The sequence below is a fragment of the Ovis canadensis genome, chromosome 14 (genome assembly GCF_042477335.2).
Source record: "Ovis canadensis isolate MfBH-ARS-UI-01 breed Bighorn chromosome 14, ARS-UI_OviCan_v2, whole genome shotgun sequence".
Lineage (NCBI taxonomy): Eukaryota > Metazoa > Chordata > Mammalia > Artiodactyla > Bovidae > Ovis > Ovis canadensis.
This window is the reverse complement of record NC_091258.1, coordinates 28,780,189-28,805,326: the sequence shown is the minus strand read 5'-3', so window position 1 is coordinate 28,805,326 and position 25,138 is coordinate 28,780,189. Positions and strand designations below refer to the sequence as shown.

At 37.8% G+C, this 25,138-nt stretch overlaps 1 protein-coding gene across 1 annotated transcript in view; it reads left to right on the top strand.

Annotated features, from left to right (window-relative positions):
• The window catches only part of ITFG1 (integrin alpha FG-GAP repeat containing 1), a 298,770-nt gene extending 275,078 nt beyond the window's left edge, over nt 1-23,692 (top strand). The window contains exons 15-18 of the mRNA XM_069549789.1: nt 10,284-10,408; nt 10,958-11,040; nt 18,806-18,923; nt 22,308-23,692. Coding sequence (XP_069405890.1) covers nt 10,284-10,408; nt 10,958-11,040; nt 18,806-18,923; nt 22,308-22,367 — 386 coding nt within the window. The 3' untranslated portion in view covers nt 22,368-23,692. The remainder of the gene's footprint in view (nt 1-10,283; nt 10,409-10,957; nt 11,041-18,805; nt 18,924-22,307) is intronic.
• Nucleotides 23,693-25,138: the final 1,446 nt, after the last annotated feature.

The following is a 25,138-nucleotide window of genomic DNA, read 5'->3' as shown; positions in this document are numbered from 1 at the left end:
ACTCAAGAGATGATTCTACACATGGACATCACCAGATGGGCAATACAGAAATCAGACTGATTATATTCTTTGCAACCAAAGATGGAAAAACTCTATACAGTCAGCAAAAACAAGACCTGGAGCGGACAATGGCTCAGATCATGAGCTCCTTATTGCAAAATTCAGGCTTAAATTGAATAAAGCAGGGAAAACCACTCAGCCTTCAGGTATGCTATGCTATGCTAAATCACTTCAGTCATGTCCGATTCTGTGCTCCCGTCCCTGGGATTCTCCAGGCAAGAACACTGGAGTGGGTTGCCATTTCCTTCTCCAATGCACGAAGGTGAAAAGTGAAAGTGAAGTCGCTCAATCGTGTCCAACCCTCAGCGACCCCATGGACTGCAGCCTACCAGGGTCCTCTGTCCATGGGATTTTCCAGGCAAGAGTACTGGAGTGGGGTGCCATTGCCTTCTCCACCTTCAGGTATGACCTAAATCAAATCTCTTATGATTTTTCAGTGGAAGTGATGGATAGATTGATGGCATTAGACCTAGTAGACAGGGACTGAAGAACTATGGATGGAGGTATGTACACTGTACAGGAGGCACTGACCAAAACCAACCCAAAGAAAAAGAAATGCAAGAGGGCCAAGTGATTGTCTGAGGAGGCTTTACAGATAGCTAAGAAAAGAAGAAACATGAAAGGCAAGGGAGAAAGGGAAAGATATAGCCTACTCAATGCTTGGAAAAGCCCCAAATGGTGGAGTAGAAGGATATGTGCTTATCTTCCCCTTTAAGAACAAAATCACAAGTAGCTGTTGAACAGCCATCAACAGGAGGACGTTGAAACCCACCATAAAAAATACCCCACATCCAAGAACAAAGGAGAAGCTGCAACAAGATGGAAGGAGGGGGTACATTCACATTAAAGTCAAATCCCATACCCACCGGGTGGGTGACCCACAAACTGGAGAACAATAATACCAAAGTTCTCATACTGTTGCAATGGTTCAAGGCCCCACATCAGACTTCCCAACATAGGGATCTGGCAAATAGACTGGGAATCCCCAGGAAATCTGACTTTGAAGGCCAGCAGGATTTACTTACAGAACTTACATAGGACTAGGAGAAAGAGAGACTCTTTGAGGGCACAAACCAAACTTGTGTGCACCAGTACCCAAGAGAAAGGAGCAGTGACCCCACAGGAGAATGAGACAGACCTATTAGTGCGTGTTTGAGGGTCTTTTGCAGAGGCATGTGCTGCCAGTAGTTTTCCACAGGGACAAGGGCACTGGCAGCAGCAGTCCTGGGAGGCACATGTTGGCATAAGTCCCCTTGGAGGTCGCCATTAGCCCTACAGCAGAGCCTGTAGACTCCAGGACTGGGTCTTCTCTGGCCAAACAACTAACAAGGAGGGAGCACAGCCCCACCCACCAGCATGCAATTGGATTAAAGATTTACTGAGCATGGCCTTGTCCACCAGTTCAATTCAGTTGCTCAGTCGTGTCCAGCTCTTTGCGACCCCATGGACTGCAGCATGCCAGGCCTCCCTGTCCATCACCAACTTCCAGAGTTTACTCAAACTCATGTCCGTTGAGTTGATGATGCCATCCAACCATCTCATCTTCTCTCATCCCCTTCTCCTGCCTTCAATCTTTCCCAGCATCAGAGTCTTTTCAAATGAGTCGGTCCACCAGAGCAAGAGCCAGTTTTCCCCATCAGGAAGCTTGCACATGCCTCTTATCCTCATTCGTCAGAAGGCAGACAGAAGAAACAAGAACTACAGTCCACAGCCTCCAGAATGAAAACCACAATCACAGAAAACTAACCAAAATGATCACATGGATCACAGACGTGTGTACTCAATGACGCTATGAGCCATGTCATGCAGGGCCACTCAAGATGGAGAGTCATGGTGGAGAGTTCTCACAAAACATGGTCTGCTGCATAAGGGAAATGTCAAACCGCTCCAGTATTACCTCAAGAACCCTCATGAACAATATGAAAAGGCAGAAAGGCATGACACAGGAAGATGAGACCCCCCTCCCCTAGTTGATAGCTGTGCAGTATAATACTGGAGAAGGGTGGAGAAATAGCTCCAGGAAGAATGAAGAGGCTGAGCCAAAGCAGAAATGACACTCAGTTGTGGATGTATCTGGCAGTGAAAGTAAAGTATAATGCTGTAAAGAACAATATTGCATTGGAACCTGGAATGTTAGGTCTACAAGTCAAGGTAAATTGGATGTGGTCAAGCAGTAAATGGCAAGAGCGAACATCAACATCTTAGGAATCAGTGAACTAAAACCAAAGAAGATATACAGATGACCAACAAGCAAAGACATTCAACATCATTGGTCATGAAGGAAGTGCAAATCAAACCACAGAATTACCACTTTACAGTCATTAGGATGGCTTTAATGAAAAAAGAACAAGTGTCAATGAGGATGAAAATACAGGAACTCTCATTCATTGCTAGTGAACATGTAAAATGGCAATTTCTTAAAAAATTAAACAATTACCATATGATTCAGCAGTTTCATTGCTAGTGTAATAAATAGCCAAAGGAAACTGAAATCAGGGTTTCAAAGTGGTATCTGTACATCCATTTTCATAGCAGCATTACTCAGCCAAAAAGTGGAGTCAAGCCAAATGTCTATATATGGATAAATGGATAAGCAAAGTATTAATATACAAGGAATATGAGGCTTCCCAGGTGGTGCTAGTGGAAAAGAACCTGCCTGCCAATTCAGGATACTAGAGATAAAGGTTTGATCCCTGGGTTGGGAAGATCCCCTGGAGGGGAAGATCCCCTGGTGGAGAACATGGCAAGCCACTCCAGTACTCTTGGCTGGGGAATCCCATGGACAAAGGAGGCTGGTGGGCTACAGTCCATAGGTTTGCAAAGAGTTGGACACAACTGAAACCAACTTTGCACACACGTGCACACACACAAGGAATATTATTCAACCATACAAAGGAACAAAGCACTGATAATTGCTATAGTTTATTTTAAGTGAAAAAAGGCAGACACAAATAATCATGTCTTATATGACACATGTGGAAGAGACAAATCCATAGAGACTGAAAGCCTATTTGAGAATACCAGGGGAGAAGGCAATAAGGAGCTATTACTTATATGAGTATGGAGATTAATGAGAGCTGTGGTTATACAACATTGTGAATAAAGGCCACATGATTTTATACTTTAAAATGGTTAAGTGTGCATTTTATGAATTTCACCTCAAAAAAACAATAAAAGAATAGAGTGAAAAGGGTGCTTTCATTAAAAACTAGTGTTTGTGTAAAGCAATACAATCTATTTTTAGAAATCAGGTTTTCCCTTACATGTATTCATCCACATGTCCCAACACCATTTGTTGAAATGATTGACCCAATAAATGCTCCAACCTCTGGTATTCCGTGTATAGGAATGTAAGAAAATAATTTGGATGCAGACAAATATTAGGATGCAGAGGTGTTCACTAAAGCATTGTTTATAATAATGAATATTAGGAGAAATCCTTAATATCCAACAGTAAAATATTAATTTTAAATTATGGAATAAGAGGATACTATGTAAACAATGAAGTTATGTTTCTTATAATATTTGTGTAGATACACTTTTATAAAAATAATTTTTAAAGGCTTGTGTAATGTCTGTCTTTTAACTGTTATCTTTGGTTTTCTTTTAATGGTATTTTAGTGTTCCAATAATCTTTCTCTCAGCATAGCTATTTTTAAAGAATTTTAATAACATGAAAAGATTTATGAAATAACATTGAGTGGAGAGCAGTAATACTAAATTGTGTTAATGTGTTTACTTGCTCATGCCCATGCCTAGGCAGAAAATTACATGATTAAAAGTATGATAAAATTTTAAGTATGCTAAAATATGTCTTCATTTCGAGATTTTTTGATAATTTATTTTCATTATTCTTTTTAATAGTTTTTAAGTTTTCTTATGAAATATACAGTTTTATTTGGAATTTATGGTCTATGATCTTCTTAACAGTATTGATAAATTTTTCTTTTTTTGGTTCTTTTCAGTGAGGTAGTTATAGAGAAATGGTTTATAAGTCTACTTTGATGTCTATTAACTCAGTCTTTGCTAAGTATAATGAAATATGTATATATTTAACATTTACTTTAACCATGTTTACTATATTTGAGGCACTCTTTTAAGCATTATCATTCAATCAGTTAAGTCTACAAGGCAAAGTAATTTCATACCCCTTGCAATTAACTCTATTGCTTTATAGTTTTACATACATAAACTTTATTAAGTTATCCTAAATTCACTGTTCCTTTTCATTATACCTTTCTCTTACTAACATACTGCTGCTAAGTCGCTTCAGTCGTGTCCAACTGTGCGATCCCACAGACGGTGGCCCACCAGGCTCCCCCGTCCCTGGGACTCTCCAGGCAAGAACACTGGAGTGGGTTGCCATTTCCTTCTCCAATGCATCAAAGTGAAAGTGAAGTCACTCAGTCATGTCCAACTCTTATAAAAAATTAGATATATATATTTTCCAATGATTTCATATTTCTGGGTAACATTAGTAGATGTTTAGCAGAGTCCATAGCATATTATAGTATTTAGACATTAAGTAACCCTGTCACTTTAAATAGTTTGTTTAATTATGTTGAAAATACCTAGCAAGTAAATAACAGTCTTTAAAAGTGAGCTATAATAGGAGAGATTGATTTTTGGAATGCCAGTGTAAGGACTTCATGAACCTGCTGTCCCCTCCCCCCACCAATAAGCAAACAAACAAAATTGCTGGCTAAATAACTAATATTAACTATTTCAGAACTCTGGAAATTAACCAAAGCCACAGAATGTTCCAAGCACTGTCTATCCAGGAGGAACTCCTGATACTTAAGACGGCAGGGTCTGGGGCATTTTAACTTGGACTGTCTCCATCCCACCTCCCCTGTCTATTAAATGGTGCAGCAGCCATAAGTAGCTAGCAGCCTCAAAGTCAGTGGATGACTGACCTTTGGAGCCCCATTAAAATTCTCATCCCTATAACACTATCAGTATTTGTCTAAGCTATCAACTCCTTAGGAAATCTCCATTCTCAGAATGTTGGGGCTATCTGATTTGACTCAGAGTTCAGCCTAGCAGGGGGAAAAAAAGCCCAATCCCTCCAAGACATTACCAAAAACAATAGTGTGCTGGCAGAATCCCAGATGTCGTGAACAAAAGCCAAAACATATAAGGAAGTCCCAAGGCACTCGACAACCATAGGCAACTATAGGCAACTTTGAAGTGCTGGAACATCTTCTTGGACATCTAAAAACATGCCTAGAAGGGAAACTACTTCATTCAAATACATAGCTTGATTATGCTACCTTGAGGCACTGCTCAGGCAAGAAATGAAAGCGAAAGCTATCTTATAAAAACACACATTTAAAAAAAGCAAACAGAAAATGTGCACAGTGATGTTAGACTTAAGTTAAAAGAACCTGTAAATTGGCTATTATAAACATGTTCAAAGACCTAAAGGAAACTAGGATTAAAAAACCTAAAGTAAGCGTGACAACTGTGTCTCACTAAAAGAAGATACAAATAAGAAGTAAAGATCATTTTTAAAAATCAAATAGAAACTCTAGAGTTGAAAAGTACAATAACTGAATCAAAATTTTCTGTAGAGTACTCAACAGATTTGAGCTGGAAAAAGAATTGTTCAGTCGCTAAGTTGTGTCCAACTGTTTGTGACCTCGTGGACTGCAACACACCAGGCTTACGTATCCTTCACTACCTCCCAGAATTTGCTCAAACTCAAGTCCATTGAGTTGGTGATGCCATCCAACCATCTTATCCTTTGTCATTCCCTTCTCCTCCGGCCCTCAATCTTTCCCAGCATCAGGATCTTTTCCAATGAATCAGCTCTTTGCATCAAGTGACCAAAGTATTGGAACTTGAGCTTCAGCAACAGTCCTTCCAGTGAATATTCAGTTCACTGGTTTCATCTCCTTGCAGTCCAAGGACTCTCAAGAGTCATCTCCAGCACCACAATTCAAAAGCATCAATTCTTCAGCATTCAGCCTTGTTTATGGTCCAACTCTCATATCTGTACATGGCTACTAGAAAAATCATAGCTTTGACTATATGCACCTTTGTCTGTATGCATCACTATATGCAAAGTGATATGTCTGCTTTTTAATACGCTAGTTAGGTTTGTCACAGCTTTCCGTCCAAGAAGCAAACATTTTTTTAGCAATCCTGAATATAGGTTAATTGCAAGTTTAGAGAAGGAGGAGAAGGCAGTGGCACCCCACTCCAGTACTCTTGCCTGGAAAATCCCATGGACAGAGGAGCCTGGTAGGCTGCAGTCCATGGGGTCGCTTGTTCTTGCTTGGAGAATCCCAGGGACAGCGGAGCCTGGTTGGCTGCTGTCTATGGGGTTGCACAGAGTCGGACATGACTGAAGCAACTTAGCAGCAGCAAGTTTAGAGAAAGAAAAAAAAAAACCTCAGAACCTGTGAAACCACCATCAAACATACCAATGTATGCATAAACGAGTCTTAAAAGAAAAAGAGAGAAAAGTGAAAGTGGTAGTCACTCAGATGTGTCCAACTCTTTGCAACCCCATGAGCTGTAACCCACCAGGCTCCTCTGTCCGTGGGATTTCCCAGACAAGAATACTGGAGGGGGTTGCCATGCCCTTCTCCAGGGGATCTTCCCTCCCCAGGAATCAAACCCAGGTCTCCTGCATTGCAGGCAGATTCTTTACCATCTGAGCCACCAGGGAAGCCCAAAATAGAGAAAGGCACAGAATAAATATCTGAAGAAGTAATGATTAAAACCATCCAAATATGATGAAAAACACTAATCTGCACATATGAGAATCTTAGCAAACTAAAAGTAACTCAAAAGAGTCAGCACTGAGACACATAAAGTTTCAAAAATAGAGACAAAAAGAGACTTCATAGCAGCAAGAAGGATGCAGTTAGTTACATGTGAGGGAGCCTCCACAAGATTAACAGCTGACTTCTCATCAGAAACCACAGAAGGCAGAAGGGGATGATACATTCAAAGTCCTGAAAGGAAAAAGAACAAACTGTCAATCAAGAATTCTGTTGGATTGGCCAAAAAATTCATTTGGGTTTTTCCATAAAAGCAGAGAAACACAAATGAACTTTTTGACCAACCCCATATATGTGCCAAAGCTATCCTTCAAAGGAAAGTTATGACCAACCTAGATAGCATATTCAAAAGCAGAGACATTACTTTGCCAACAAAGGTCCATCTAGTCAAGGCTATGGTTTTTCCAGTGGTCATGTATGAATGTGAAAGTTGGACTGTGAAGAGAGCTGAGTGCCGAAGAATTGATGCTTTTGAACTGTGGTGTTGAAGAAGACTCTTGAGAGTCCCTTGGACTGCAAGGAGATCCAACCAGTCCATTCTAAAGGAGATCGGTCCTGGGTGTCCTTTGGAAGGACTGATGCTAAAGCTGAAACTCCAGTACTTCATGCGAAGAGTTGACTCATTGGAAAAGACTCTGATGCTGGGAGGGATTGGGGGCAGGAGGAGAAGGGGATGACAGAGGATGAGATGGCTGGATGGCATCACCAACTCGATGGACATGAGTTTGAGTGAACTCCAGGAGTTGGTGATGGACAGGGAGGCCTGGCGTGCTGCAATTCATGGTGTCACAAAGAGTCGGACACAACTGAGCGACTGAACTGAACTGAACAGAGATTAAAATAGAATTCATCACTAACAGACCACTCTTCAAAAATACTAAAGGGAGCCCTTAAGCGTGAATGAGAGGACAACTAGACAGTAACTTGAATCCACACAAATAAGTAAAAAGCACCTGTAAGACTATAGAGAAGTATGAAATATGGTTTATGTATTTCTGTTAAATAGTACCTCTTATTTCCTAAGTGATTTACAAAACAACTGCATAAAGTAATTATAGATTTGTGTTGATGGGCTGAATATATAAAAACATAATTTGTATAATAACAGTAACACAAAAGGGTGGGAACTTTGGAGCAAAGTTGTTGTTATGTGCTAGGTATTAAGTTATTTTGTTAAGTTAATATGCTAGTTGCAGTTCCCAGGGTAACCACTAAGAGAATAACTCAGAAAATATATAATAAAAGAAACTACAGAATTAAAATGCTGTAATAGAAAACAATTAAAAGAAAGCAGCAATAGAGAAATAGAAAAATTAAAAAGACATACAGAAAACCAATAGCAAATAGCAGGCAAAAGTCCTGCCTTATCAGTAATTACATTGAATGTAAATGGAATAAATACTCGTATCAAAAGGCAGAGATCAGCAGAATGTATATTAAAATATGACTCAACTAGGTGCTACCTGCAAGAGAAACACTTTACAGATATAAAAAGTTGAAAGTTTTAAAAAATGAGATAAATTGTACCATGCAAAGAGTAACCAAAGGAGAGTTGAGTTTCTCTAGTTGCAGACTTGCCCCCTCTCACTGAAACTAGAGAAAGCCCATGCACAGCAAAGACCCATTAAATATAACCCATTTAAAATATAAATCTGGAAATAAAACAACCCACTCCTAAAAACCCAGTGGGTCAAAGAAGAAATCACAATAGATACTAGAAATTAGGTGAATGAAAAAAAAAAAAACACAACATACCAAAATAAATGGGATGCAGCTAAAGCAGTTCTTAGAGGGAAATTTGTTATAGCCAGAACAGCCTGAAATCAATAACCTAACCATCTAGTTCAAGAAACTATAAAAAAACAGCAAATTAAGCCTAAAGGAAACAGAAAACAGGATATAATGAGAGAAAATATGTAGGGGATAGAAAATCAGAGAAAACCCGGCTGAACCAAAAGTTGGGTTTTTTAGAGTAGCAAAATAGATATACCTTTAGCTAGACTGTTCAAGAAAAAGAGAAGACTCAAATTACTAAAATCAAGAATAAAAGAAGCGACAACTACAAACTTTGAGACCTAAAAAGGAAGCTACAAAAATGGCCAATAAGCACATGAAAAGAAAACAACATTAGTTATTAGGTAAACGCAAATGAAAGCCACAATGATATACCACTTCATAACCACTAGAATGGCTGTGACCAAAAGATAGAGAAAGTGTTGATAAGAATATGGAAAAATTGGACCCCTCATAATTATTCTTGGAACTGTGGAATGATACAGCCATTTTGGAAAAGAGAAGTTGACACAAAAGCTTGTATGTGAAAGTTCACAGCAGCATCATTCATCAAGAGCACACACTACATGATTGCATTTATATGACTCTCCCGGACAGGCAAATCTATTGATGTAAAAAAACGTAGATTAATGGTTACCTGCATCTGGGAGGGCAGGGGTTAGAAATAAAAATAACTGCTAATGGGTATGGCATATTTTTGGGTGATGAAACTGTTATAAAATTTGAAGATACTCAGAATCACTCAACTTATACTTGAAATAGGTGATGTTTATGAAGCATGAATTATTTCTCAATAAAGCTGTTATCTTTTTTTTTTTTTTTTAAAGTCCGTTATACACATCTGTGTCTCTTTCCCTGTCTTGCATACAGGGTCGTCATTGCCATCTTCCTAAATTCCATATATATGTGTTAGTATACTGTATTGGTGTTTTTCTTTCTGGCTTACTTCACTCTGTATAATCGGCTCCAGTTTCATCCATCTCATCAGAACTGATTCAAATGAATTCTTTTTAACGGCTGAGTAATACTCCATTGTGTATATGTACCACAGCTTTCTTATCCATTCATCTGCTGATGGACATCTAGGTTGTTTCCATGTCCTGGCTATTATAAACAGTGCTGCGATGAACATTGGGGTACATGTGTCTCTTTCAATTCTGGTTTCCTCGGTGACTCAGAGGGAGAGGGAGAGGGTGGGATGATTTGGGAGAATGACATTCTAACATGTATACTATCATGTGAATTGAATCGCCAGTCTATGTCTGACGCAGGATGCAGCATGCTTGGGGCTGGTGCATGGGGATGACCCAGAAAGATGTTCTGGGGAGGGAGGTGGGAGGGGGGTTCATGTTTGGGAATGCATGTAAGAATTAAAGATTTTAAAATTTAAAAAATAAAAAACTAAAAATTAAAAAAAATAAAATAAAATTTAAAAAAAGTTAAAAAAAAAGCTGTTATCTTTAAAAAGTGAATTATTAATATTTATTATGAACCAGGCATTTCACTTCACATTTTTATCCTTATGTAAAGGTAAGTTATAGAAACATACATTTTTAACATTTTATAATTTTAATGTTTGATAAGAACAGTGTCTCCAAAGATGTATTGTTCTTTTTTCTTTTTTAAAAATAAATTTAGCTGGACAACTTAGCCAGTCGGCACATTTAGCTCTCCAACTGCCATATAATGTACTTGGCTTAGGTCGAAGTGCCAATTTTCTTGATCATCTTTATGTTGGTATTCCACGTCCATCTGGAGAGAAGGTGAGTAAAAATTTACAAGTAATCTGGTTTTTAATATTTACTGTTCAGATATTTGAATCTAAATATTTTCATTTCCTTTAAAGAATTTTAAAAATTCACTGGTAGTGACTGATATAAACTTATCTTACATACAGAACATTATAATTTGAAAATATACCTTAAGACTTCCTACCCCTCTTCTTCCCTGCTTTTTCTCATCATTTTCACCATCTACCATACCAAATATTTTTATTTTGATTAATGTCAGATTCCACCTCAACTTCAATTTTAGTTCCAAAGCAGCATTTGTACTTAACACTTTGAACAGTGCCTGCTACAAGAGTGTTCTATAAATACTAGTTGAATTAATGCATCCATAAGACAGAAATATAATCCTTCTCTGAAAAAATGAAGAAATTTTTGCAAATAGGAGTCCTATTTGGAAGCTTATATGTATAAATTTAGCTTAATCCATACCTAGGATTTCAATTTATCAAAGAATACTTAAGCTTTTTCCTTATTTACAATAACCATGTTTTTTAAGTGTACTACTTCTTATTCTTTTTCTAGTCTGTACGAAAACAAGAATGGACTGCAATCATTCCAAATTCTCAGCTAATTGTCATTCCATATCCTCCCAATGTTCCTCGAAGGTAATGTCCTTACTTGAATTGAATTTGGTAAAAATACTGTCAACTCTGAATCATAGATACATCTTTTTAAAGCTTTGTTTCTGTTGTGTTCCTGTGAGTGTCATCACTTAAGTTTGCTTATAGGAAACTTTAAATGGCTAAACATACCTATACCTAAGATCCCTGACATTTTCCATGAAGAACAAATTAAACCTTATTAGAAAAACAGCAGGTTAACTAGGGATTTATACATGTTCTGATTAAATAAGCTGGTCTGATGCGAAGAGCTGACTCATTTGAAAAGACCCTGATGCTGGGAAAGATTGAAGGCAGGAGAAGGGGACGACAGAGGATGAGATGGTTGGATGGCCTCACCAGCTCAATGGGCAAACTCCAGGAGTTGGTGATGGACAGGGAGGCCTGGTGTGCTACAGTCCATGGGGTCGCAAAGAGTCGGATACGACTGAGCGATTGAACTGAACAGAACTCAGTTTACTGGCCATAAATTCTAAACTTTCAGGCTGCTAAACTTCACAAGCAATGATCTTTTTAGCAAATGCTTTGAGAAGTGGTTTATGTCCCACAGTGGTTAGGCAGAAATTTTGAAGTTCAACACACCCAGGCACGAAACTCAAATCCACTGCTGGCTAAAACAGGAAGCTAGTCCTTGTTGTCTCTGAAGGACTGTACAGTCCATGGAATTCTCCAGTCCAGGATACTGGAGTGAGTAGCCTTTCCTTCTCCAGGGAATCTTTGCAACACAGGGATCGAACCCAGGTCCATTGCAGGCAGATTCTTTACCAGCTGAGCCACAGGGGAAGCCCTTCTGCACTGTAGAATGGGAGTTAAAATACCTGCCTTACAAGGATGAGGATGAAATGTGCTTAACACAGTGCCAAGCATATATTGTTTTCAGTGAATGATAGGTATTTTTAGCCTTACTAGCAACATGTTCCTTTTATAATGTAGCATTTAATTCTAAATCTTTATCTGTTCATTTTTCTTTAAATTATTAGGTTGATTCCATTATTTCAAAAAGTAGGTGATGAAGGTATTCATTAACACTTAAATTTCATTGGGAAAAATAGAACTTGCTCTTAAGGCCATTCTGATGTCAATATGAAAAAAATAACCTATGAGTATGTAACTAGTGGCTTATTATATTTCTTCTCAAAATACAGGCTACACTGTTTTCTTCTTCTGGTTTTATTGAGATACAATTGACATACAGCACTATGTAAGTTTAAGGTATATGGCATTATAATTTGACTTAGTTACATCATGAGATGATTATCACAGTAAGTTTAATGAACATCCATTATCTCACATAGGTACAAAGTTACAGAAACAGAAAAAATATTTTTCTTGTGATAAGAACTCTTAGAATTTATTACTCTTTTAACAACATGTGGCAGAGTTAATTCTGTTTATTGTGTTGTGCATTACATTCCTAGTATGCATTTATCTTAAAACTGGAAGTTTGTAACTTTTGACTGCCTTCATCCAATTCCCTCCCCTCACACCTCCCATCCCTGTTAACCACAAGTCTGAGCTTTTTCTATGATTTTTTAAAAAATAATATAATTGACCTACAACACTATGTTGGTTCCTGTTACACAGTATGTTGTTGTTTAGTCACAAAGTCATGTCTGACTCTTTGTGCCCCATGGACTGCAGCATGCCAGGCTTCCCTGTCTTTTACCATCTCCCGGAGTTTGCTCAGACTGATGTCCATTGAGTCAGTGATGCCATCCAACCATCTCATCCTCTGTCTCCCTCTTCTCCTGCCCTCAATCTTTCCCAGCATCAGGGTCTTTTCCAGTGAATTGGCTCTTCATATCAGGTGGCCAAAGTATTGGACCTTCAGCTTCAGCATCAATCCTTCCAATGAATGTTCAGGGTTCACTTCCCTTAGGATTGACTGGTTTGATCTCTTTGCTGTCCAAGGGACCCTCAAGAAGCTTCTCCAGCACCACAGTTTGAAAGCATCAATACTTCCACATGTAGAATACAGAATACAATGATTCAGTGTTTCTGTACATTTCAAAATGATCGCCACAGTCAAGTCTGATTACAGTCTGTCATCAGACGTTACATAATCATTGACTATATTCCCCACATTGTACATTTCATATCCATGACTCATTTACATTGCAGCTGGAAGTTTGAACCTCTCAATCAACCTCACTCATTTCTCTCCTTCCTCTACCCTCCCTCTCCCCTCTGGCAAACACTTATTTATTCTCTGTAACTCTGTTTGGTTATGTTTGTTCATTTGTCTTTTATTTTTTAAATTCCATGTAAATGAAATCATACAGTATTTATCTTTCTCTTTTTTCACTTAGAATAATACCCTCTAGATCCATCCATATTGTCATAAATGGCAAGATTTCCTTCTATTTTATGGCTAAGAAATATTCCATTGTGTGTATATGTATAAATGTGCGTATGTGGAAAGAGAGTGAGGACTCACATTCTTCTTTATCCCTTCATCTATTGATGGGTACTTAGGTTGCTTTCAGTATCTTGACTATTATATATAATGCCACAGTGAACATAGGGTTGCATGTATTTTTTCTAATTAATGTTTTCATTTTCTTTGGATAATGGAACCAAACTATTTAAGTAGTGGAACCAAACTACTTAAGAACTCTATTACAGCATTATGTTTGAATGAGGATAACATCAATAACTCCAGCTAACATCTGAGTTCAGACCTTTTTAATGAGTCTATTAAAATTTTGAAATTTATAACAAAATGAATCTACACAAAAAAACTATATGAATCATAGTACTTCTAGATCATGTAATATCATGACATAGTAAACAATCTCTTAAAAATAGTAAAATAAAAGACAATAAACAGAAAATGCACTTAGAATATGTATAATAAGCAATGATTTGTGATTTTAGAAGATATCTATGCATATAGATAGATACGATATAATGGTCATCTGAGTTAAATTCACCCATTTCAGTCCATTTTAGTTTGCTGATTCCTAGAATGTCAACGTTCACTCTTGCCATCTCCTGTTCGACCACTTCCAATTTGCCTTGATTCATGGACCTAACCTTCCAGGTTCCTATGCAATGTTGCTCTTTACAGCATCCGACCTTGCTTCTATCACCAGCCACATCCACAGCTGGGTATTGTTTTTGCTTTGGCTCCATCCCTTCATTCTTTCTGGAGTTATTTCTCCACTGATCTCCAGTAGCATATTGGGCACCTACTGACCTGGGGAGTTCCTCTTTCAATATCCTATCATTTTGCCTTTTCATACTGTTCATGGGATTCTCAAAGCAAGAATACTGAAGTGGTTTGCCATTCCCTTCTCCAGTGGACCACATTCTGTCAGACCTCTCCACCATGCCCGCCCGTCTTGGGTGGCCCCACGGGCATGGCTTAGTTTCATTGAGTTAGACAAGGCTGTGGTCCTAGTGTGATCAGGTTGACTAGTTTTCTGTGATTATGGTTTCAGTGTGCCTGCCCTCTGATGCCCTCTCACAACACCTACCATCTTACTTGAGTTTCTCTTACCTTGGACGTGGGGTATCTCTTCACGGCTGCTCCAGCCAAGTGCAGCCGCTGTTCCTTACCTTGGACGAGGGGTATCTCCTCACTGCCACCCCTCCTGACCTTGAACGTGGAGTAGCTCCTCTTGGCCCTCCTGCACCTGCGCAGCCACCGCTCCTTGGACAGTGGGTAGCTCCTCCCTGCCACCACCCCTGGCCTTGGGCGGGGGGTAGCTCCTCCTGGCTGCCACCCCTGACCTCGGACGTGAAGTAGCTCCTCTCAACAATTCCTGCGCTGTTGCAGCCTTGCAGTACTTGGATGCAATCTCAAAAAAGACAGAATGATCGCTGTTCATTTCCAAGGCAAACCATTCAATATCACAGTAATCCAAGTCTATGCCCCAACCAGTAACACTGAAGAGGCTGAAGTTGAACGGTTCTGTGAAGACCTACAAGACCTCATAGAACTAACACCCAAAAAAGATGTCCTTTTCATTATAGGGAACTGGAATGCAAAAATAGGAAGTCAAGAAACACCTCGAGTAACAGGCAAATTTGGCCTTGGAATACGGAACGAAGCAGGGCAAAGGCTAATAGAGTTCTGCCAAGAGAACGCACTGGTCATAGCAAACACCCTCTTCCAACAACACAAGAGAAGACTCTACACATGGACATCACCAGATGGTCAATACCAAAATCAGATTGACTATATTCTTTGCAGCCAAAGATAGAGAAGCTCTATACAGTCAGCGGAAACAAGACCTGGAGCTGATTGTGGCTCAGATCATGAATTCCTTATTGCCAATTTCAGATTTAAACTGAAAAGTAGGAAAAACCACTAGACCATTCAGGTATGACCTAAATCAAATCCCTTATGATTATACAGTGGAAGTGAGAAATAGATTTAAGGGCCTAGATGTGATAGATAGAGTGCCTGATGAACTATGGACTGAGGTCCATGACATTATACAGGAGACAGGGATGAAGACCATCCTCATGGAAAAGAAATGCAAAAAGAGCAAAATGGCTGTCTGGGGAGGCCTTACAAATAGCTGTGAAAAGAAGAGAGGCGAAAACAAAGGAGAGAAGGAAAGACAGAAGCATCTGAATGCAGAGTTCCAAAGAATAGCAAGAAGAGATAAGAAAGCCTTCTTCAGCGATCAGTGCAAAGAAATAGAGGAAGACAACAGAATGGGAAAGACTAGAGATCTCTTCAAGAAAATTAGAGATACCAAGGGAACATTTCATGCAAAGATGGGCTCGATAAAGGACAGAAATGGTCTGGACCTAACAGAAGCAGAAGATATTAAGAAGAGGTGGCAAGAATACACAGAAACTGTACAAGAAAGATCTTCACAACCCATATAATCACGATGGTGTGATCACTCACCTAGAGCCAGACATCCTAGAATGTGAAGGCAAGTGGGCCTTAGGAAGCATCACTATGAACAAAGCTAGTGGAGGTGATGGAATCCCAGTTGAGCTATTTCAAATTCTGAAAGAGGATGCTCTGAAAATGCTGCACTCAACATGCCAGCAAATTTGGAAAACTCAGCAGTGGCCACAGGACTGGAAAAGGTCAGTTTTCATTCCAATCCCAAAGAAAGGCAATGCCAAAGAATGCTCAAAGTACCGCACAATTGCACTCATCTCACATGCCAGTAAAGTAATGCTCAAAATTCTCCAAGACAGGCTTCAGCAATACGTGAACCGCGAACTTCCAGATGTTCAAGCTGGTTTTAGAAAAGAGAGGAACCAGAGATCAAACTGCCAACATCCGCTGGATCATCGAAAAAGCAAGAACATTCTAGAAAAACATCTATTTCTGCTTTATTGACTATGCGAAAGCCTTTCATTGTGTGGACCACAAGAAACTCTGGGAAATTCTGAAAGATAGGAATACCAGACCACCTGACCTGCCTCTTGAGAAATCTGTATTCAGGTCAGGAAGCAACAGTTAGAACTGGACATGGAACAACAGACTGGTTCCAAATAGGAAAAGGAGTATGTCAAGGCTGTATATTGTCACCCTGCTTATTTAACTTATATGCAGAGTACATCATGAGAAACACTGGGCTGGAAGAAGCACAAGCTGGAATCAAGATTGCCGGGAGAAATATCAATAACCTCAGATATGCAGATGACACCACCCTTAGGGCAGAAAGTGAAGAGGAGCTAAAAAGGCTCTTGATGAAAGTGAAAGAGGAGAATGAAAAAGTTGTCTTAACATTCAACATTCAGAAAATGAAGATCATGGCATCTGGTCCCATCACTTCATGGCAGATAGATGGAGAAACAGTGGAAACAGCATCAGACTTTATTTTTCTGGGCTCCAAAATCACTGCAGATGGTGACTGCAGCCATGAAATTAAAAGACGCTTACTCCTTGGAAGGAAGGTTATGACCAACCTAGATAGCATATTCAAAAGCAGAGACATTACTTTGCCAACAAAGGTCCATCTAGTCAAGGCTATGGTTTTTCCAGTAGTCATGTATGGATGTGAGAGGTGGACTATAAAGAAAGCTGAGCACCGAAGAATTGATGCTTTTGAACTGTGGTGTTGGAGAAGACTCTTGAGAGTCCCTTGGACTGCAAGGAGATCCAACCAGTCCATCCTAAGGGAGATCAGTCCTGGGTGTTCTTTGGAAGGAATGGTGCTAAAGCTGAAACTCCAGTACTTTGGCTACCTCATGTGAAGAGTTGACTCATTGGAAAAGACTCTGATGCTGGGAGGGATTGGGGGCAGGAGGAGAAGGGGATGACAGAGGATGAGATGGCTGGATAGCATCACCGACTGGATGGATGTGAGTTTGAATGAACTCTGGGAGCTGGTGATGGACAGGGAGGCCTGGCATGCTGCAATTCATGAAGTCGCAAGGAGTCAGACATGACTGAGCAACAGAACTGAGATAGATAAGAAAGTGAGAAGAATGACTGCTTCTGAGTGAGAAACTGAGTATTGGCCTTTTGTTGAGTATTTTTTATTACCAAAATTCCTGTATTCATTTTTAATCTATTTTTAAATTAGAACCACCAAAAAATCTCATGAAAGGACTTTTTCTTAAGTATGAAGTAAGGTACTGAGAATAGTTATCCTCAACTAATTAACAGTATTTAAGGTTTTCTTCCTCTGAGTTTCTGGGAAATTCTGTTGTAGCCTTTCTTCCATAAGCTCAACATTTTTCATGTTTGTCTTGCTCTTTCTGAAAAACAAATGTTCTTTTCAAATTTATGTACATAATAAAAACCAAATTGATTTTAGTTTGAAGTATACTTTGAGATTTATTGACTAGAGGCTAACTTACGAATCAGTAAATTTTAATTATCCCCACATAAGTCAATCACTGCTTGCAATTTATCAGAATAATTCTTACCTTTATTAAAATTTAAAATGAAAATATATCCATTATCTATTTTCAGAGAAACCAAAAAGTTCTTTACATATAACCACCTGCAGTGTTGGTGATACAGACTTCAGTTTTAGGTTTTTCATGGTTTTCAAGGGTTTTGAGGGTTTTATGTGGACTGTTTTTTGAAAAAAGAGCTAGTTATATTATTTATGCTAATGTTTGTATATTGCCATTAAGGGAATGAAATCATTTTGTAAGAAGTCCCATAGTGCCATTGTAATACTGTAAACCTTCCAATATGACACTTTGCACAAGTACTTATCTACACCTGCTTGGACATATGGTTATTTTACTTAGTCATAGTAAACATGTGAATAAGGGTCAAAAAATAAGATATACAAATCTTATGAAAATCATGTGACAATTTAACCTTAAACTTCAAGGTTCCAAATTCAGCAAGTCAAACAAGACATTAAAAGAATGTCTAAAATTGCCCAAAGTACCCTTAATAAGTTTGTCAGTGGTGGTGGCGGTTGTTCAGTCACTAAGCATGTCTGACTCTGCAACTCCATGAACTGTATGCAGCACGCCAGGCTTCCCTGTCCTTCACTATCTCCTGGAGTTTGCTCAAGAATAATTCTCACAGGAGCAAGAAAAAGTATCAAAGCATCTCAATCAAAAATTCTTTTCTGTTTCATTTCTTGAAGTAAAATCTGAACTCTGCTGGTTTGTCAGTATTCTTAACCCTATTTAATTTTAATTGCTTTTGTTTTACTTGTAATGAATTGGATAGAGGTGGAAGAATTAATGAATGACTGAACTGATTATTGATTAATAAGAACTTTTGCTTTTTGGTCACAATAGAATTTTGTTATTTTTAAGTTAAAATGTGTAATTTTAATTCTTCTCTTTTCATCTACAGCTGGAGTGCCAAACTGTATCTTACACCAAGTAACATTGTTCTACTTACTGCTATAGCTCTCATTGGTGTCTGTGTTTTCATCTTGGCAATAATTGGCATTTTGCATTGGCAGGAAAAGGTTTGTTCACTTAAATGAAACTTTGATTATTTATAATAGTAATATGTTGCTTTTTTAACATGTTTTAAATTAAAACACTATATCTTCAACTTTTTCACATGACTAAGATTTTCTGATTTTTCAAGTTCTGTCATATTATTGATGATAATTTCTTTCATCTCCTTAAGTTACTAATGTCTCAGTGATTCCTACAAATCAAAGAAAACTTGGCATTTTAAAATTTTGATACTACACAAAAGTAATAAAGTGAATACCCTCAAATCAACAGGTATATCAAAAAGCTTAATTAGAAGTAGTTTCATAATGGCCTTAAAAATAATAATCATTTCTTAAATGAACTTGTGTTCATTATTTACTATTAATAATAAAGCCATGGACTTTTTTCCCAGGGAATAATAGCTATCTCTTTATAAAAAATTAGAGCAGAGAGAGTTTAGGTAGGAAGTAGCAAAGTGATAAACATCCTTTCCGTCTATTAACAGAAGGTATTCTTTGCATTAAACAACACTGATTTCTGTTCTGTAGTATAACACCATAAATAATAATTAAAAACAAAACTCCAAAAGTATAATTTTATATAATATTAATGAGAAACAAAGGGCTTTCACATAAATTTATTAGTAGTTTAGATATAAAGGGAAAAAGTTAATTTCTATTTGTATATGAATTCATTACACAACTAGGAGGTTCCAAAAATGTTCTCCAAAAAAGGGCTTCTTTGTCACAAAAATGTCTTCATTTTTTGCACCTATTCCCTTTAGTTTGTTATGCTTATAATGATCATTTTTTAATTAAAATTACCATCTGTTTTATGTTACCAGTTTTAACTATGAAAGAGAATATATTATTGTTCTAATAAATGTTCATAGGTTTGTCTGTCCAAAAAACCACTCCTTCCATATAAAAAATGATAACAAAGTTACATATTCAGTTGATTTTAAAATTGCAACTTAAGAAGTAAGATCATGGCAGAAACCAATGAAACACTGTAAATTATCCTCCAATTAAAAATAAATGTTTAAAAAAGAAGAGGTAAGATCAGAGGTGACCCTGTTTACTTTTATCTGAAGCTTCTGAACATAGTATGAAATATTATATAGCTCTAGACCTATGAAGGAAAAGATTATTTTTATTAATTTTACAGTAGGTCTGATTACAGTATAAACAGACAATGATAATACAGTGGCTAAAAACTGAAGTTTTAAATACAAGAATGGATCGAAATTCATATTTGTAAACTGCCTCTTCCTGTGGTACTGTGGTTCTTCTTCCCCTTGGACCACTTCTCTTTCACCTATTGGCTGTTCTTTCTGCCACAGTGTCTGCCCTATGCCCTCTTCTTTATACACATTCCCCTGCCACTTTGTTCAGTTCAGTCACTCAGTCTTGTCCAACTCTTTGTAACCCCATGAACCACAGCACTCCAGGCCTCCCTGTCCAACACCAACTCCCAGAGTCCACCCAAACCCATGTCCATTGAGTCAGTGATGCCATCCAACCATCTAATCCTCTGTCATCCCCTTCTCCTCCGGCCCTCAATCTTTCTCAGCATCAGGATCTTTTCCAGTGAGTCAGCTCTTTGCATCAGGTGGCCAAAGTACTGGAGTTTCAGTTTCAACATCAGTCCTTCCAGTGAACACCCAGGACTGTATCTCCTTTAGGATGGACTGGTTGGATCTCCCTGCAGTCCAAGGGACTCTCAAGAGTCTGCTCGGCTGTCTTTATAGTCCAACTCTCACACCCATACATGACCACTGGAAAAACCATAGCCTTGACTAGACAGAGCTTTGCTGATAAAGTAATGTAAAGCTTTTCAATATGCTATCTAGGTTGGTCATAACTTTCCTTCCAAGGAGTAAGCGTCTTTTAATTTCATGGCTGCAGTCACCTGCTACTTTAGTTTTATCTAAAATCATGGCATGAGCTATCACCTCAGATATGCCCAGCCTTCAGTTCAGTTTAGTTCAGTCACTCAGTCGTGTCCAGCTCTTTGCAACCCCATGAACCACAGCACGCCAGGCCTCCCTGTCCATCACCAACTCCCAGAGTTCACCCAAACCTGTGTCCATTGAGTCGATGATGCCATCCACCCATCTCATCCTCTGTCATCCCCTTCTCCTCCTGCCCTCATTCTTTCCCAGCCTTCATCTCTCTCTAAAGTCCCTCCTTCCAACTGTCGCCATGACACTTCTACCCAGATCAATTACAAGCAACTTAAAACTAGTTTCTTTCTTACTCACTGCAGGATTTACCAGTTGCCCTCCTGTCTGTGCCTTCATACAATCTCTGAAGCTGACTCCACTTCTGAATTCCTTACATCAGTACTTGAATTTAGTTCAACTCCTTATTATATCCTGCCTGTCCTCCCAAATTCCATTCTCTCCCCTCCACTCCATTTATCACATTGCTGCCAGATTACTCATCTTTTAGTCTTAATCATGTCACTCCTCTGCTCAAAAACCTTTGGTGCCTACCCCCTGCCTAAAATGTGTAACCCCATTAGCCTAGCCTTCATGGTACAGTCTTCCTTGTGACTCCACCATACACTTTTCCAACCTTTCTCTTACCAGTTTCTTTCATATAGCCCATGCTCCTGCCAGACTTCCCAGGATTGTTCCTGCTCTTCCCCCATCTTATAGTGAATGTCCCTCTTAATTTCCATAAATGCTGTCTTTCAAAGCTTTCCCTTTCATCATGCCAACCAAAAGTAACCTCTCAGAATTTTGGTAACATTTTTCGGCTTTTATCCTGAACTACAGTTATTTAGTATGCTTTGCTTATGTTTTAGTAACATTTTTTAATTTTTCCCTGAAATAGTTATTTAGTATGTTTTTAGTATGTTTTTCATTCTAGGCTTTAATAAGTTCCATGAGAGCAAGACAAAACTGAGTAATCCCTCAAAATTCCAAGCACATGGGACTTGACCTAGTGGTCTAGTAGTTAAGACTCCAGTCTTCCACTGCAGGGGGCATAGGTTCCATCCCTGGTCAAGGAACCAATATCCCAGTGCAAAATCAATAGGTTAACCCCAAAATAATTGATGTACTTTAATATAATTAGATTTCAGCAGTATTAAGAACAGGAAAAATGTAATAGTTGATTCCATTCTTACAAAATCTAATGTTTACTCCTACTTTCAAATAAATAATATATAACAAAGCTTTTAAGGAATAATGCTTGTTGGTTTTTTTTAATTCAATTTAAGAGATAATTATAGAATAGCTACTGTAAACTATAAAATATTTTATAAGATTATTACATAATAAAATCACACTTTTACCTACTAATTGCTGAGGGCTTTTTTAATTAACCACTTCATATTTCAGAAAGTCTTTGTTTGACATTTTCTTATCATTTATAAACCAGTCTAAAATTCTTTTTCAGAAAGCAGATGATAGAGAAAAACGACAAGAAGCTCATCGATTTCATTTTGATGCTATGTGACTTGCCTTTACTATTGCATAATGGAACAGCTATTCACTTGATTAACTGAAATGCTAAACCTGGCTTATAGAAGAAAATAGGAGATTTTGAATATTACTTATAAATGATACATCCCTTGATAATTACTGAAAACTGTTCAAATAAATATGGTCTGGATGTGTTACAAGTCTTTTTTAAGTGCTTTGTATACAACAGTTTTGGTTCTTTTTTCAGTTGTGCTGTACATTTTTTTTTTCCCTTTGTGGAATGTGTTGCATGTACTCAGGTGTTTATGTATTTATAATCTTATTAGAATAATGATGATGGAAAAAGACATGTAAATAAAAATTATTTAAATGAGCAAGGTTTTTTGTGTTCCACTTGAATTAATCTTGCTTCTTAGTCTAACAATGCAAATTATACTTCTGTGACTGTATCATAAGCAAAGTTCTTAACCGTTCACCCTCATGATAGCAGGTGAGGGGTCTTTCACTGATGTTATACAATATAGTGATTGGGTATTCTGGCTTTGGAACCACAGTCAGACTTGCTTTAAACTCTTGGTTACACCATTTACAAGCTGTTTGGTGAACCTGGCTAACTGCTTAAGGCTCAGTTTTCTTGTTTATAAACAGAGCTAATACTATTACACAGTTGAGTTATACATTAAATAGAATAATGTATACAAAGTACATAGCTGTACTCATAGCACAGAGTAAGGTTTCAATACGTGGTAGTTGTCATTACAGTTATTCTTAAATCATTTTTTACAGACTTCTGCAACTAATTATCAAAATATATAGACTTCATAGGATTTTCTTTTCAGGCATGTGGAAATCATAGTCTTAGGAAAGCCTAAATTCTTCATGGTAGACACCCTATATAAAGGTTTATTACTTTTTTATATTAACTGAAAATTATTATACCCTTTAAGAATTAATGTGCCCCAATAATTTTCATTTGAACACAGATCCTTATCACATGGTAGTGAAAAGCATTTGATTGCTTGAAACATCTGGGAATGCAAATCTTCAATCACATTTCTATTCTCAAACGCTTGTAAGAGTCTGTAATTTACATTCAGACTTCAATGCAAATTTTTGTGAACTTCATCAAAAAGTTACATCTAAGTTTATATGTCAGTGCTAATAACTTCCTAACATGCAAATGAACATATGATGGATATAAAATATACAAACTTGTTTGAAAACAATTTTGTTCTTCGTGTTATTTTTTTTTCTTACAGTTCACTGAGAATGACGTGTGTATAAGTGGTTTACTTTATGTACCTAAGCATGGCTTTATGTACCTAAGTCTTCTTAATAAATATTCTGTATTGAAACAAAGTATTTGGGGGAATGTGTAAATAATTACTTTGGCCCATGATAAGCCTTAGAGGTTATAAGGTCCACGTGCCTAACAGGGCTAGACAGGCATCTCCCAACTATAATACCCAGTTAAATTCACTAAACCTTCATCAGCGTACAACACTGTGCTAGGCTCTGTTTTACACTGTCCTTAAAGTCAGGTAGGTTTAGTGTCTCTTATCTGATACAGCATGAGTTTTAAAACTCATTGTAGTCAGAGTCTATGAGGAATAGTGTACAGGCAAATGAAATACTAATAACAAAAATACAATCAGTGACTTTCATGTTTCTGTATCTTAATATTAACCTTCAATGCAACATCAGTGCCACTCATTAAGAGACAGCAAGTAAATGTGTCACAATGTCCAGAATCAAATATAGCTGACCCTTGAGCAAAATGGGTTTGAACTGCACAAGTCCTCTTAAAAGTGGGGTTTTCAGTACTTATGTACTACAGTAGTACACAGTTGGTTGAATCTGCAGATGCAGAACCTCAGATACAGAATCCAACAAGAAAGTTACACTTGGATATTTGTGTAGAAGGTCAGCACATAACACTGTTCAAGAGTAGTGGAAAGAGCACAAGACTGAGGTCAAACTAATCAGGATTCAGAGCCTAACTCCCATTTTGCGACTTTTAGTCAGTCACTTTACCTCTTTGAGCTCTGGTTTCTTCTTCTATAGAGGAAGAAGGATACTGAGTGGTACCTACCCTAAAAAAACTATTTTGAGTTTTAAGTAGCAATATGTGCACAGAAGATATTTGAAAAGTGCTGGTTCTTTTCTTCTCCCACTTTCCATTGCAGAGACAAACAATAACTTAACATTTTGACTCTCTTCCACTGACCTATACTTATATAATCCTCCTCCTCTGGGAAACTAGGTGTAATCAAGACTTAATAACCATTTGAAGATAACAATCACATGCAAACTTTTCACGGTGCTTCAGTTTACTGCATTTCACAAATATTTTGTTGTTTTAAAAACTGAATGTGGCAACCCTGCATTGAGTAAGTCTGTTAGTGCCATTTTCCAACAGCATTTGCTCACTTGATGTCTCTGTGTGACATTTTGATAATTCTTGGAATATTGCAAATTTTTAAATTATTGTTATAGTGACTTGTGATCAGTGATTTTTTAACACTATTATAACGGGTTTTTGTATTTTTTAATCTTTTTAATTTTTAATATAAATTTATTTTAATTGGAGGCTAATTACTTTACAATATTGTATTGGTTTTGCCATACATCAACATGAATCCGCCACAGGTGTACACGTGTTCCCCATCCTGAACCCCCCTCCCACCTCCCTCCCCATACCAATAATAGCAAATGAAGCAACTGACAAAGAACTAATCTCAAAAATATACAAGCAACTCCTGCAGCTCAAATCCAGAAAAATAAATGACCCAATCAAAAAATGGG